The sequence below is a fragment of the Seriola dumerili genome, unplaced genomic scaffold (genome assembly GCF_002260705.1).
Source record: "Seriola dumerili isolate Sdu_G_001 unplaced genomic scaffold, Sdu_1.0 BDQW01000533.1, whole genome shotgun sequence".
Classification (NCBI taxonomy): domain Eukaryota; kingdom Metazoa; phylum Chordata; class Actinopteri; order Carangiformes; family Carangidae; genus Seriola; species Seriola dumerili.
In genome coordinates, this window is record NW_019174788.1 from 1691632 (window position 1) to 1707153 (window position 15522).

At 39.4% G+C, this 15522-nt stretch overlaps 2 protein-coding genes across 2 annotated transcripts; both read right to left on the minus strand.

Moving 5' to 3' along the window:
- Window positions 1–45: 45 nt before the first annotated feature.
- Window positions 46–1725, minus strand: LOC111235760 (gap junction alpha-9 protein-like). The gene has a single exon (XM_022764288.1). It carries the CDS (start codon window positions 1723–1725, stop codon window positions 229–231), a length of 1497 nt encoding a protein of 498 aa, XP_022620009.1. The 3' UTR covers window positions 46–228.
- Window positions 1726–5591: 3866 nt separating this feature from the next.
- On the minus strand, window positions 5592–14623 carry rhbdl2 (rhomboid like 2). Its single transcript, XM_022764300.1, has 8 exons — window positions 14218–14623; window positions 11351–11594; window positions 9363–9511; window positions 8015–8127; window positions 7692–7792; window positions 6653–6713; window positions 6481–6542; window positions 5592–5862 (listed from the first exon to the last, which is right to left on the minus strand). The coding sequence occupies exons 2-8, from the start codon at window positions 11579–11581 to the stop codon at window positions 5683–5685; spliced, it is 897 nt and encodes a 298-aa protein (XP_022620021.1). The 5' UTR covers window positions 11582–11594; window positions 14218–14623; the 3' UTR covers window positions 5592–5682.
- Between the last annotated feature and the right edge of the window lie 899 nt (window positions 14624–15522).

The window sequence follows — 15522 nt, forward strand, 5'->3', positions numbered from 1 at the left end:
CCAAAAGCTATTTTTTGCATTAGTTGAACTGCTGTGGGTTTTTAAAGCATGCCACATTAATTAGGTTGAATTGTTAACTGTTTACGATTTAGGGCAAAAACAGAACAAACAAATATAACTCTCACCAGTTAGAAACCTGCTCACAATGCTGTTAAATCCATAGGTTCAATACAGAAATGAAAGTGAAATCTGTAACACGGACGTCTGTGTGAAGATAACGTTCAAAGTTTAGATTTGCAGGTCCGGAGCTCTTCTGCCGCTTGCGTTACTTGCCACTGATGTTTTGCAGTTGGAGGAAGGTGGTCTCGGGTTGGGCCCGGATCCTGAGCTGGAGTAATCCAGTGACTCTGGGGTGGAGGGCCCGCTTTGATGTTTGTCATCTGATTTTGACTGAGTTCGAGAGGAAGGAGGTCCACTACTGGCTTTTGCACCCCCATATGAATCTGTGTCAGAGCTTTTACCCTCTAGCACTGTGGAGCATTTGGAGGAGCCGTGAGCCATCCACGGTTTCCTTGATGCGCTGACTGGCAGCGTGGGGAAGGAGGAGGCGTGAGCTGCCCTCTGTGGGCGTTTCGGAGAGTCTGGGCTCTCTCTTTCACTGCTGTCTCCCTCAGTGTGTGGAGGAAGATGTAAAAAGTCCTCGGCCTCCTGCTTTGGATTAATCAGGGAGTCACAGCACGGTGGGCTGGGCTCATTGGTAGTTGAGGTACAGTTATACCCTGGGGGGCTTTGAGCTGAACATCTGCTATCATCCAAATCCTGCTGAGTGGCCTGCTCACCCTGAAGAGGTAGAAAAGTTGAAGGTTTGATAAGGTTTGGGTACATAATTGTGCCCTGCGCCCTCTCCAGCAAGAGGGTGTAGTCACCGGGTGCAGAGGCGATTGTTGCCTTTCGAGAAGCACCGGTGCATATTTGCACAACAGATTCTTTTTTATTCTTATTGGCATAGTAGTCATCAAATTCATCCCTCTCATCTCTCAAGTGAGGGTAGAAGTCTAGGATGGCCTTTTTAATCCTCTTGTAGCCCAGATGCATGATCTCCAAGATGTTTAGGAAGAGGGAGATCGCGGCAATGCATTGCATGAACACCATGAAGACACTTTTCTCTGTTGGTCTGGAAACATAACAGTCTACAGCATTCGGACAAGGATCCCGCTCACACTTGAAGAGCGGGTAGAGGTGAAAGCCATAAAGGAGATACTGGCCTGTCATGAAGGCCACTTCGACAAAAGAGCGAGTTACAATATGAGCCACGTATGTGCGGAGCAGAGAGCCTCTCAGAGGAGGTTTGTTGAGCTTCCCCTGATCAAGCTGCTTCATCTCCCGCTCAATCCTCTTCCTGGCTTCTGCCAACTCCACATCGACCAACTCCAGCTCCTTCCGCAGCAGTGCCTTCTTCTTCTGCCGTGCCTTCTCCAGCGCCCGGAGCCTGTAGAGAGCGTGGCCCATGTAAACCAGCGAGGGAGAAGACACAAATATGACCTGCAGCACCCAGAAGCGGATGAGGGAGATTGGGAAAGCCAGGTCGTAGCACACGTTCCTGCATCCAGGCTGCTCGGTGTTGCATATGAAGTCAGCCTGCTCGTCGTTCCACACATCCTCCGCTGCCACCCCGAGGACCAGCATACGAAAGATGAACAGGATGGTGAGCCAGATCTTGCCGACCATAGTGGAGTGGATATGCACCTCCTCTAAAATCCCCCCAAGGAAGTTCCAGTCCCCCATCTTCACTCTGCCATTGTGACTGGTCGAAAGTCAATAACAGAGAAAGATGAAATAATTAGGGAAGAAAATCTGCCGAAACAGTTGAAGTAAAATTGATAGATTCATAATGGACATTCAGTAACAAGAGGAACACCTTTGCAAGAAGTCATTCGGATTTTATACAGACAGCAAAGACACCAAATGAATTAAATGAGCTCAGTATAAAAGAGCAAAATTTGCAAAAAAAAAAAGCACCAAAAAACCCAAGTAAATTTTGTTGGTGAAAATATGAATATAGAAAATAATACACATTGTAAGTATCAAAAAAATGACAGTACCTCTCAACAGGAAAAATTAAACAATAACAAGTAGAAAAGTTCTGAAGTAAAAATGCACCGTGTCACATATTTGCAAAAATATATTATAATAGTAGACAGAGAGGTCTTGTGCATCCAGAGATATGTTTCCTAGTCTTGCCGGTTGTCCAGTTTTGTCATAATAAAACCATTCCCCTCGGCAGAGCCATTATATAAACCAGGACAGAGGTCTGTGTAGCTTCCATTTACCTTGCAGCAGCATGGACAGACTGCCGGTGGTGACTTAAATCTCCTCGGGTCATGCAGCCCTGACGCGGTCACCAAAAAGTTTTAAAAATCGTTAGCGCCCTCCACATGAGTCCCTGCACATCACCTAAACTTCAGTGACCCGCCTCTGCTTCAGGGTTGCCAGAGACAAAGTGGGAACAACTGAATTGTTGAGGGAAGAGTGCCAACACTACTCTGACCAGAGAAAGTCAATACCAGCAGCTTCACTGATGCATTTAGATCATGGCCCCACAGCGATGGGGTTGTAAACAGTTGTAACACCAATACTGACCTCAATCTCAATGGGTCAGGACGTGTTTTGAGATTGTCCTAATATAACTGCATCATTTTAGACTGTTTTGACCCTTCTACACAGCAACGTTTTCATGCATTCAGCAGCACCACATGGTGACAGCTGAACATATATTTTGTTGGTTCATTTAGGTGTGTGCATTAGGTGTGGGTTTTAATAACCAAGCTGTTTCCAATTAGATGCTTTACAAGTCCAGACTTTACACTTTGAACGTGTTAGCACTCAATTATTTGAGTCTGTTTGCTCTATATGTTCAAACAAAGAGAAAGAAACACAGATACTGTGGTTGGGATCCCCACATTATCGATACCAGTCAGTTATCTACACAGGCCTTGCGCGATCAATAGTTTTCTACTGTGGTGAAGTAATCGATGAGTCGTCATGTCCAATTTCATACTCTGCTGCTCCTCTCTGGATGTAATTAAGTTCTTATGCACATGACACATTATTTTATCCCATTTACAAGAAATTTATCACAATAGATTAATGTGTTCAGTAAGTGCTGTTCACCAACTTCACACAGTCCAATTATAAATACTATTAAATGTCTCCGTGTGATAAATATGCTTGTTATCTTGAATCAGTAATGATATTACAGCTTCACACCCATGATATGAAATGCTTTTTAAATGTGCTATTGTTCTCTAGATATAGACAGAGCATGACAAATAAGAAAGGTGGGGATATTTGTTAACCACAGGAAAACCAACCTAACCCCAGGACTGACCTAATTTGTTGTTGACAAGATTGAACCAACCGGCTCAGTGGTTCACTGCAAGACACTTTCCACCCATCTGTTAATTTCAAACTATCCTAAACTGAACTTTTCAGCTCCGACCTGAAACCTCTCATTCTGCCCAGCAGAGCAGGATTGATTCAAACCAGTCTGGTACAAACACATTAGGGGTACAGAGGGTCACACTGGGGTAACATATTGGGAAAATCCCAGTGCTATTTCCATGTTTTTTCTTCCAATCACAGCAATCAATTTTCACTTGTACTTCAGCACCTATATCAAATTTGATTGCCATCAGGAGGACATCTGCTGGTCTACTGTTTAGTAGCACAATTCACTGTTTCAACAATATAAAATTCAGTATTGATTCTGTTTTGTATGTTGGTCATTTGAACCAAGTCTTTATCTTCAAATCAAATCAAATATTGAAAGATGAAGATGAATTACAGAAATCATTTCATAATGATGTATATAGACATGACATCACACATACTTAAAGAGATATGTGTATTTCTTTAAGTAAATTTGCTTTGGCAATAAAATAGTTTATATTTGAGGCTGTCAAAGGAGATTCTGAGAAAATACTCTGTTTTTCGTGGAGAATAAAAACACTTCAGTCCACAATTAACAAACAATATATTCAAACAGATATTCACTTTGATGCCAGTTTGAATGAACTAAATGCAAGTCGTTCACAACTGGAGGGTGGGTCGTTATCTGTCGTCTTTGAAACCTCCATGACCAACCAAACTGAATGAAGGAAAAAAAAACGTAAAACCACCACAGCAATGACAGTTTAGAGGCAAATATTTTTATCTTGCAGATCAGGCAGCCATATTATCTAATGCCATTACATTTATCCAATGCAACTCTACATAAGGCAATATACCATTACCCACTGTTTCAGGATCGAGACAAACAAGTTTGTAATAATTGACTATTGATGGACTAAATGAACTATGGAACTTTCCACATACTGTAAAAGAGCAAAAGCAGTCACTTCCACAAGGGCACAATCAAATACATGTAACTGAGTCCCTGCAGCACCTTCACTGTTAATTCTGTTGATCAATAGACTTGTCCTGTATCAGCAGGAGGTCAGATTCAGTTTCACAAATAAATACATATAAAAACATCTAACTTCATTAAAAATACGATGAACATTGAGCTGTGGAAATGTACAACCACATGTCGAAGGTCTGTTTGGTCTTTGGTTGTAGTTTCCCTGTAAATCTTGGATAAATTAAATACATTTTCAAAATTAAGATCTGCTTCTGAATCCCAACTGGTAGCTGATACTCCTTGTTACATCAGATATAAAACAGTAATATTAAAAATTTTCATTTATAGACTTATGGAGCAGAAAATGTACTGTCAGTAAACTCTAACCTACACTTAGCCTTGGTAGTTAAGTAATATCAACCATCCTTTAATTGTACTAACAATTACAATAGATGGTTTTTCCAAAAGCTGGATGTTTATGTTAAAAGCTGATTTAATGTTTCCTGGTTTAAAGAAAAACAATAACAATAAGTATGACAGAAAAATTAATCAATATTTTTACAACTCGACATGTAATTAGCCTCATCCTGTCGACAGGATGTGACTGAAACAATAACATGGCGTTAAGCCGAGGCCTGATGGTAAACCAGCTCTAGTGGTTACAAAAGGAAATGGCAAAACCAACATTTTGGACATTCAGCCCTTTACCCCTGAGACTTCTTTGTTCTTTCTTTTTGTCAGTGATGCCATACAACACCCAACCAACATGACTGCATAAATGTGATACCTTTGTCAGATCTACTGTTTGAGGGATTTCATTGTGTTTCAGGCACATGTTCATGAATACTGGAAGTCCATAACAGACCTGACCTGATGATTCAACGGAAAATTAACAGTACAAAGAAGCATAATGTCATACCACAAAAGTCTGGCCATAATTTCCTTGGATTCCTTGGTTTTCCAAAGTTACAGCATTTTCAAAACTAGGACCAGTGTGTTCATTCATTATATTTATCATGAAAAGTACAAAAAATTCTAAAATCTTTCAAACAAACTAGACAAAGCAACAGCAAAGATCATATCTGGAATAAGAGAAATATTTATAAAAGGCACATTTCATTATCAACTTTGTTTAAAATCAAAAGATATGCATTTTGCAATGCTCCACATAAACAGCAGGGGGAACACTTCCACTTGAACTCATAAATTCAACTGTAGAAAGAGAGAAAATTGAAAAAAAAAAAACTGTACACTACACAAAACACAAAAGTACATCTGTAAAATACAGTTTCCTGAGTGTGGTATTTTGTTGTACAGCTGATGGAGCTGCAGCTTTATAGTCCCTACGGTGCTGGTGTGAGAAAGATATTGAAGAGCACAGCAAAGAGCACAAAGACTATGTAGCCCACTATGCACAGCCAGAAGCGTGGGTCCTTGAGTAGCTTCTTGTTGTAAGCACTGAAGAAGATGTAACCAATGGTCATCCCTGCCACAATTCCTCCAAAATGAGCCACAAATGACACCTGAGGGGCGAGAAGATGAAGTCAGGTCTCAGAGTTATGTGGTAGGTCTAACCTTCACAGTTAAATTGAACAGAGACCCAAACTACTGTCATCCGACCTCACTGAAATGTGGTCAACAACTCAAAAGCTGCAGGACCAGTTTAACAGCCAAAACAAATGAGTGGTCGGGGAAAAGGGGATGGAGATAACAAGGAAGGGGAGGGGAATAAGGAATCGGGTTTTTCGAGTGTAATCTAGTCATCAGTTGGAAAGATAAACAATATCCTTCAAAGTGAAAGACAATACTTATATCCGCTTTCACTTTTACTATTCAAAACTGAAACTAAAGACAAGGGTCAACATTTATAGAAGTGGATTACTGATTAAAAAAGCAGTATCTGTCTATTAGCCATGCCCGTACAGAGAGGTATGTATCTGCGTGACGTATCGGGTCCCAGCTAGATCTGTTGGATCCTGTCTGTAGCCACAAGCAAACAAAGCATCACCAAACACTGTCAGCTTGGGGGAGGTTAGCTGGATTAGCTGGGTCGACCGAGGCTCTTACAGTGTCGAAAATGTTTAGCAAGACTGTTTTTTTTTGTGGTTTTTCTCTACTGTACAGAAGAAGCTAAATCATACCTTCAAACCAGCCTCATCATTGACAAATCTTCTGTAGAAGGCAAATCCAAAATCTGTGCCGACTGGAAAGAGTCAAAGAAAACGGTGTCAAATAAAACATTTTTGAAAAGGTATGATCAGAGCAGTTAGAAAAATAATAATAATAACAGTGAAATCACACAGGTGAACTTACCAAATATCACTATGGCGAGGATGCGAAACACTCCAAGGAGAGGAATCATTTCTCGGAAATTCTGTGGATTGAAACGTTCACCAGTGGTAAAGACCACAACTAATATTTTAACTTTCAAAGTGCATAAAACAAAATCAGTGCCTGAAAACACAGTGAAGGTCAGTTTCATTACACAAAGCAGAAATGGCACAACTTCAGGACAATAGATGTGAAAACTAAAATATGAAGGAACTGAATGTGTGCTCAGTAGTTAAATAATACATGAATGTTCCTTTAAATTGATATTTAAGACCATTAAAATGACATGACTGAAAATGTGAGTGAACTGGTACTGTACACACACTGTGCTAACTGCTAACTGCTAACTGCGGCAGCAACTAATGATTATTTTCATTACCGAAAAAAAAAATTGTTGTTACAATTCTTCATTTTCTGTTCGACCTTCAGTCCAAAACCCAAACAGTTTACTGTTAAAAATGATGAAGAAAAGCATTAAATTATTATATTTGAGAAGCTGGAACCAGAAAGAGTTTGGTATTTTTGCACAAAAAAACAACTACCAGGGTGATTCAATCATCAAAATATTAGCTAATTAATTTATCAACTAATTGTTGGAGCTCCAATGCTAATTGAATTAGAAATGTATTTTTTTCCTTTTTTTCTATTTTTTTCCTTTTTTTCTTTTTTTTATTCTGTAGATATTCATTATATAAAATTTATAGTCTTGTCCAGTTTAGGTTCAAAATATCCACTAAAAACATAACACTTTCTTAGAACATAGAATTTAATTAAAAAAAAAAAAAACTGTCTAAAATGTTGAGCTGTGAAAATGCACGACTAAGTGCCTCTGTTCAACTACAGTCATAGCGACCCAGTCACATCTGTAAACATGGTGCGTTTTGTAAAATAAGATGTTTCCAAACTACAATCTGTATCTGAAATCATTCTCTAAACAAAACACAGTCAACACTTGAGACTGACATGCAGCACAAACTGATGTTTATACCAACTCTTCCTGTTACAGTGTATGTAAACTTACCACCACTGCATTCATAAAATAGCCTCCTATTAGGGCGTAAACACCCCCAGAGGCCCCCACCAGTGCACTGAGAGGATCAAAGATGGAGCTGGCCAAAGAGCCTGAGGAGAAACAGCCAAAGAAATGATCAGTTTTACCATCAGTGGCATTTTTGGCAGCCGGGATTCGCTCTAACAGAAACCGGAAAAACACAATGTTAATGTGAGCTAATGTGTGCAGAGCATTCACAAACACACATGAAGTCCAGCTAGTTTTGGGACTTTGAAAGCTTTACTTGAGGAAGAAAAAATGAGGGACAGACGGAGACGAGCGTTTCTTCTTACCAGCCAGGACGCCGGCAAGGTAAACCATTCCCACTTCAAACCCTTTATGGACCAGTTCCAGCGGGATCCCCAGCAGCAGCTGCATCACCAGGTTGCCCACTATGTGCTCCACACTGGACAGGCAGAGGTGGAGAATGACCAGGATATAGTTGACCATGAATGCTAAATGTCACACAAATGTACAGGGTGGTGGACAAAATAACAGAAACACCTGTAGCCCTGCAGTGAATACCAGCTGTTTGCTTAATATGGGGGGGGGTAGTTTTTAAAACAATGTGGGGTTTTTTAAAGGGTATGTTGGTGTAAACAAACCCCATGTAAAGACCTCAACCAGCAATGCATTTACAATTCCCTCCCCTGTCTCTGACACTAAGTCCCAAGACAATTTGTCTAACTGAAGATGTAAATATCTAACAATTTAAAAGACACTGTCCCACCCGCTGGATGCTTTACCCTCGGTAACGCTTCTTTAGGTGTGTTTTGGTCTGCACTGTAAGTTTTCTGATTCTATCTGTGCAAAGTGTTTTAGGATCCACATATCACTGCAAATGCTGTGGGGTTACACATAATTAGACTTTTTTATGCCAAAAAAATAGACAAGGCAAAAAAAACTTTTTTTCATTTCATTTTGTGCCTCTTATAACATTGGTTCATTCTTGGTTCATGGAAACAGTAAGAGAAATATAGAATATCACCAGACTTATCTTTTAAACAAATATCCTGTTTGGTATCTTTCAGTGACTGTTGGCGAGTGACTGTTACCGCTCTTCCTCTTTGCTAATCTAGTTTTCCTGCATGCTTCTGTGTAGTCATGATTTTTGGTTTTCCTCTGTGGCTCCTGTGGCTTACATATTCATGTTTTTTTTGTTTTTTTGTTGCTTTCCACATCACCTGACTTTGAAAGAAAAGTGTCAGCAACTCACGTAATAACTACCTGGCCTCACTGTACTTCTATAAATTGCTTGGAAAATGTACTTAGAAAAACAGATTTATTTAAAGGTAATAGTATTCAGCATCATATGACTCCGAAACTGTGCATCGGTTAAAAATCCCTGAATGAAATAATGAAGCAAATCTCAAAAATAATGACGACATACCAAACAGAGGATGAGCAAAGAGGTGCAGTGCTTACAATCTGAAGTCTCAGAAATGACCACAGGAATCAACCCACACTTCTGACAGCATCAAAAATAAAAAGCCACAAAGATTATGAGCTTTATCAGACTGGTGTTTACTGCAGGGCCATGACACTGTACTATGGGTGCCCCTGGGATTTTGACCACTTTTCGCTGTGACTCAAGGCTTTGATCATGTGATGACAGCATCTAAAAGCCCTGCCCCCGCTTACCCGGCGTGGACAAACATGTAGGAGAAGAAGCGCCATGCTTCCTGCCTGCTCTCAGGCTTGTAGGTTAGAGGGCTGGTCCAGATGCCTTCATCCAGGGTCACCCACTGTTTCTGAGGCTTCCACACAGCGTAGTAGATAAACACTGCCAACTGATGAAGAACAGAGAGGGGACACAAACATTAGGCTTGAAGTATGGGATCCAAAAAGTCCCTCAAACCCCGACCGCTTCTACTGTAGAAGGGGAGGGGAGGGGAGGGGGGAAGGCTGAATCACAAACAGCTGTTAAAATAATGAGAGGACTAAATTAGACATACAGATGTTGAAGTATGCTTTACCAAGACATGTATCCCACTGAGTTGACCCCCAGTGTGGTCGTATGGAGCAGCTCAGATGTCTGAATGCTTGTATTTGTATAAATATAAGTCGAGGGAACGCTGACAAAGAACACAGAAGCTCAGTCGATCTTCTCTGGGTAAAGTAAATGCCTAATCCCTGTGAATAAAGTATTCACAGCCATTCAAATGCACTGACACTGGACATCTGTGAGCTGGAAAGAGTGAGCTGTTCATGTATGAATAAGTAGTGTGCAAAGCGCTTGGTGATAAGAAAGAAAATGTGAGTATGAATTGACAGCCTTCAACTGAATCTGACATTAACATGGCACCAATTGGAAAACTGTTTCCAAAGATTTTAAATGTTATAAGCACATCAACACATCCCCTCATGGTAATAATATAAAGGGATTTTTTTTCTCAGAGTTTGAGGCAAAAAGCATAAACATGAAACATTTAAGTCTATTTAACATTTATAACCACTATACAAACAGTTAAATTGTTTTTAAACACACTATAATGTAGTTTAAGCAGCATATTTATATAGGCTATAGGATATAGGATATTTAAGTGTTTATTAATGTACAGTATTTGTCAACAACACAATGGTGTCATTCATTATCTGTTTATACATCAGCACTTATGGGTGCCCACAGGAAGAGTTATAGTTGATTACAAATACATTAATTAATAGATCTGCTTATTTAATTCTTAGTAAGAGTTTAATAAGTGTTGCCACAATATGATAATGTAAAGAAATATAAAAGGGTTAATAGTAGTGGTCAATAATACACAGAGTAAACTGACCATCTGTTGTATCTGGGCTGTTTAAAAGTCTTGTTGCTTCTTAAAAAAAAAAACAAACAAAAAAAAACTTCCCACTGTTTCACATACAGGCAATCTTACAACGCATTCCTGGAGGGGTTAGCTTAAAGTCATAATAAGTGACATGTGTGGGGGTCATACAAGCTACATAAATAACTCAGTATATCTGCCTTATAAGCCATAGTCATGGGGAAAATAAAGCCACAGCATCCCCCGTTTGGCTGTTTCAACAAACCGCCTACTGATTCCTCCACATTCCACCAGATGTGTTTATTTACTGAATCTAAAAGTCAAAAAGACACGGTGGCTTTCTGCTAAGGAAAACCCATCTCTGAATCCCACCAGTAAAGGTCAACTGTACACAGTTTAACCTAAATCTACTAATCATTAAAACTACTGTTTTCATTGACACCATGCCCACTGAGGTTTGCACTTGATGAATCAGGACATTCAGAGGAGGTGGCGCAGATGCCAGAAAACACAGAAAGAAAGAAAAGAACGCTCATGGGCTTATGAGAGCTGCTCAGTTTAAAGCTTGGCCATTGTGAAAACCACAAATTTTAATCAAAAACTGTAGCTGTGACAGTCAAATAAGACTAATGGCTTCGTGAATCATTTTGATTTGAAGATATTTGACCCATGCTTCCAAAATGTCACCTCAGTATCTGCTCTACTAAATACAATTAAAGCAAATCTATACAGTAATTAACGCTGTGGCAGCATATAAGCCCAATGTAGGCTGCATGCTGTATAATTAAGATCACAGAATCTATAGTGACTGTCCCAGTACTCATATGTTATGTGTGTCGGGTATATTCAGGGCAGCGCTACCTCTCCAATACTGATGAGGATGATGAAGATGGGGGGTGGGCAGCAGTTGGCACGTTCAAGGTACTTGCTGCGCAAGTCTTCTGGAAGCATCCACTTGGACACAGTATGCTGGAACTTCTCACAGCATCCCAGCTTCCTGTTACCATCAGCCTGGTCCTCTTCAATCCTAAACTCTCTCCCATCGCGGTCCACGGGTAACGGCTCCTGCTGCTCAACGTCATAGTCGTCCATCACTGCTACGGTCCTACAGAGCAGATTGTATATTCTGATATAGCCATGGGCCAAATGAGGACATTTATACCTTGAGATGATGTCTGTGAATGTTCTCATTCGTCCAGGTCATAGTTATCTCTCTCTCAAATTGAATCGAAGGCAACTGGACTTGTATTTGTCTGTGGAAGACGTTTCGCCTCTTATCCAAGCGGCTTCATCAGTTCATCATGTATTGGTCTCTCTAGTCCGCACTAGTCTGACCAGATCTGGTCAGACTAGTGCGGACTGGATAAGAGGCGAAACGTCTTCCACAGACAAATACAAGTCCAGTTGCCTTCGATTCAATTTGAGAGAGAGATACCTTGAGATGATACACATTAGTCAACCACCAGCAGGGGCAGGTAATAACCTTTAGAATAAAGGGGCCATGTTTGTGAAATTAGTAAAAATGTGTTAAGAATCAAATTTAAAGCCGTCATTCTTGACGACAGTGAACTGTACATTATTAATGGTTAAACTGTTTATTCAGTGTAATAAATGAATGCCAAATATACAACTTTAAATATTCAATAAATAACTGCTATTTGTAACCTACAGCCATGGACAAATACAAGGCAATTGGGCCCATAGACACAGAAGGCCTCCTTTGTGTCTTCTTGGTCTTACTGTGTCTCCTAGTAGCAGTTTTGAGTCTCTTTGTGGTTGTGTCACATCACTCTGCTGTCCTCATTTTAGTCATTTTTCATCTCTTTTTAGTCATTTTGCTTCTCTTCGTGATCCTTTGATCGACTTTCTAACAAGAAATATTAACAGTCACTTCACACATAGGTTGAGTCACACAGACCTGCTAGGCCAGTTCAATAATACATCCATCCATCCATCCATCCATCATCCATCCATCCATCCATCCATCCATCCATCCATCCATCGGCTTTTTTGCTTGAATAAATTACAAAAACTTTAAAACTATTTCAATTAAGAAAACAGTTGTCAGTTCAACTTTCTGTGGATCAATTAGTTGTTGCAGCTCTACTAACAACACAATCTTTTTTTTTTTTGTATTTTCAGATCACAGGAACCAAAGAGTCCAGGATTGCTGCAATGATTGTTCAAATGGAAAGGATGGGATTTGAACAGGAAACTTTTCTCCTGGAAAGACGTTCACTGTGCTGAATGCCACTATGTGATCTCTGAAGATATAAGGGACTAATTTTAAACATGATTTAAACTCGGGAAAACTGGAATCATTGGGGGAAATTATTTTTACCATAATATCGTACTTTAAATTTTTAATGTGCTCTACTTGAGTATTTCCATTTTGCTTCCATTTTATTTCCATCTTCCATCCTACTCCACTACATTTATTTTACTCTAGTTACTTACAAATAAAGGTTTTACATACAAAACATATGATCAGCTATTAAAATATAATCATTTCTGTAGATGAAACTAACAAAAAACTATATAATCAGTTTCACCTAGATTAGGTGCAATATAAAAATGGCGTTTACATCCGACTTCAGCGGTACATGCAACCCAGTAATTTAGAATATATGTATATAATAATATAGCATATAAAATGCCATTCTGCATAATGAGTAGTCTTACTTAAACTGCATTTACTGAACTACATTTACTAGTAATGGAGTATCTTAATCTTCTACCACTGAAGAGAATTAATAATTACACTCTTCTCTTTTTATGTTGCTTGTATGACCAACAACATTTGCAATCTGTAATAAATGTATTTCAAGTGCAATTACATACACTCCTTCAGCAAAACAATTAAATACACTCCTTCAGCAGAAATATTAAATACACTCCTTCAGCAGAAATATTAAATACACTCCTTCAGCAAAACAATTAAATACACTCCTTCAGGGAAACAATTAAATACACTCCTTCAGCAGAAATATTAAATACACTCCTTTGACAAAACCTTGTTTAAGTGAAAAAATGTACCAAAACGTACAGCAGCATTTTTATCAGTGGTTGGAGAAGTGTTCAGATCTTTGACTTCAGTAAAGACTTTGACTTCAATTTCTTTACTTAAGTAAATGCATGTGAGCATTAGTGTTACGTATACTCACGATGCAGAGTGGCCCATTTGAGAATATCTAATTGGATTATAACCCAGGATGCATAAATGTGTAAACATCACTAATGCTGCATCTGGTAAAGGTGGGGCTAATTCAAACTGCTGTTTAAACTGCTGAGTAGCTTTTTTTTGATAGATTGTAATTTATTAGTTGAAGTGTATTAATAATCTGAATCTGCAAAGTAACTAAAGCTGCCAGATACCTGGATTGGTATAATAAGTGCCACCAACTGTAGCACAGAGGTATTAAGTACCATGAAATGGAATTACTGAAGTGAAGTACAAGTACCTTAAATTTACTGTAAATCAAGTATTTGAGTAGATGTGCTTAGTTACCTTCCACCACTGCCTTTTACCGTAATTTACACATTGTGTTACAGCAGCCGGTAGCGTTTCCTGTTTACTGGGCGTTGTTGACTTTGCTGGTTGGTTATTTCAGGCAAGTCTCCAAAACCAACAATAAAATCTAACTGAGACTCCTCACCACAGAGGAGTAAATTTAAATAATATATGTTTTAGTTTTCAAGGAAACGAACGTTAACTCTGGCCTACTCACCTAAACCTTCAACAGGAAGAGTGCAGATGGCTCCAGGCGGTCCCACGCATAGACACTTGATCCGGCTAAACTGACTCAAACAGCTCAATGTGCTGAGCTGAAAAGTGCATGTTCAAAAACAGGTTCTGAGTTCAAAATACTGTACAATGGCGTTTTTAACACCATTCCTCCACGTAGTCCGACAACCCGATGAGTCTTCTTCAAACCCCGACCGTCCCCGTGAGACCGGGATAAAAAAAGACCACTTGGGGATAATTATAGCCCTTTCAATGCTTTTTCCTGCAAGAAACTTCCTTCCCCGGCCCAAACAAACCTCTGATGCCTCCCCCGTCTGCTCAGCCACTGTACACAAGTTTTAAGAACTGTCTGTGAATACTGCCGTCTCTCTGCAAGCCGAGGACTACAACAGCCTACCTGTTCCCTCCTCTCAATGTGCCACACCTGAGATCAGTGACGTCACCAACACAATAGATTCTCATTATGAGCAGCAGCATCATTCAGAGCCCTCCACCCCCTCTCCACCCACATAGCCCGGGAAAGAGGCAATAAAAAGGGGCCATCTTTGATCCAAAGTGTCATGTATTAAAACAGAATAAACAGTGTTTCATTGAGTAATGTGCACTGAGATCAAAGTCCCACTTTCAAATTAATGTTGCATTACCTTACATGTATCACCAGGTGGCACTAGAGCCCACAATTAAGAATAATGGAACTGCATTAAATGTTGACATGGCAGGTTGGTTGCAAAGATTATACAAGTAAGGAAATATACAACTCTCCCAAAACAAAAAAAATTTTGTTGTCATCAGCACCCCGAGGTTGCCTGCCTCTCTCAATCAAAATGATACTGTGCTTGAAGAATAAATCAACAATTGTCATTACAATGAACCTGGGTCAGAACTCCTTTTGAGGTAACGATTTTTACACCAAAATAACTATTACCCCATAACCCATGCAGAACAAATACTTCATGGACATTCTGGTGAGACTTGAGAGATGGAGGGCTGCAGCTGACAATTACATTAATTGTTTTGCATAAAATGTCAGAAAATAATAAAAAATTCTCATTGTTATCTTCCAAAGCCAAAAGGTAATGACTTCAGATATCTTCTGTCTAAACTAAAGAACAAGGCCCAAAGTTATTCACTTTACAGTGATACAGTTGCTTGAGATAATGACAGAGACTGCCTTTTTCAAAAATTTGATGCAAGGGTAAAAAAAAAAAAAAAAAAAAAAAAAAAAAAAAAAGTGTCCAAAGTAAAACTTTCTCTTACATTAAGGTTGCAGCATTTTAGAGAGGGCACA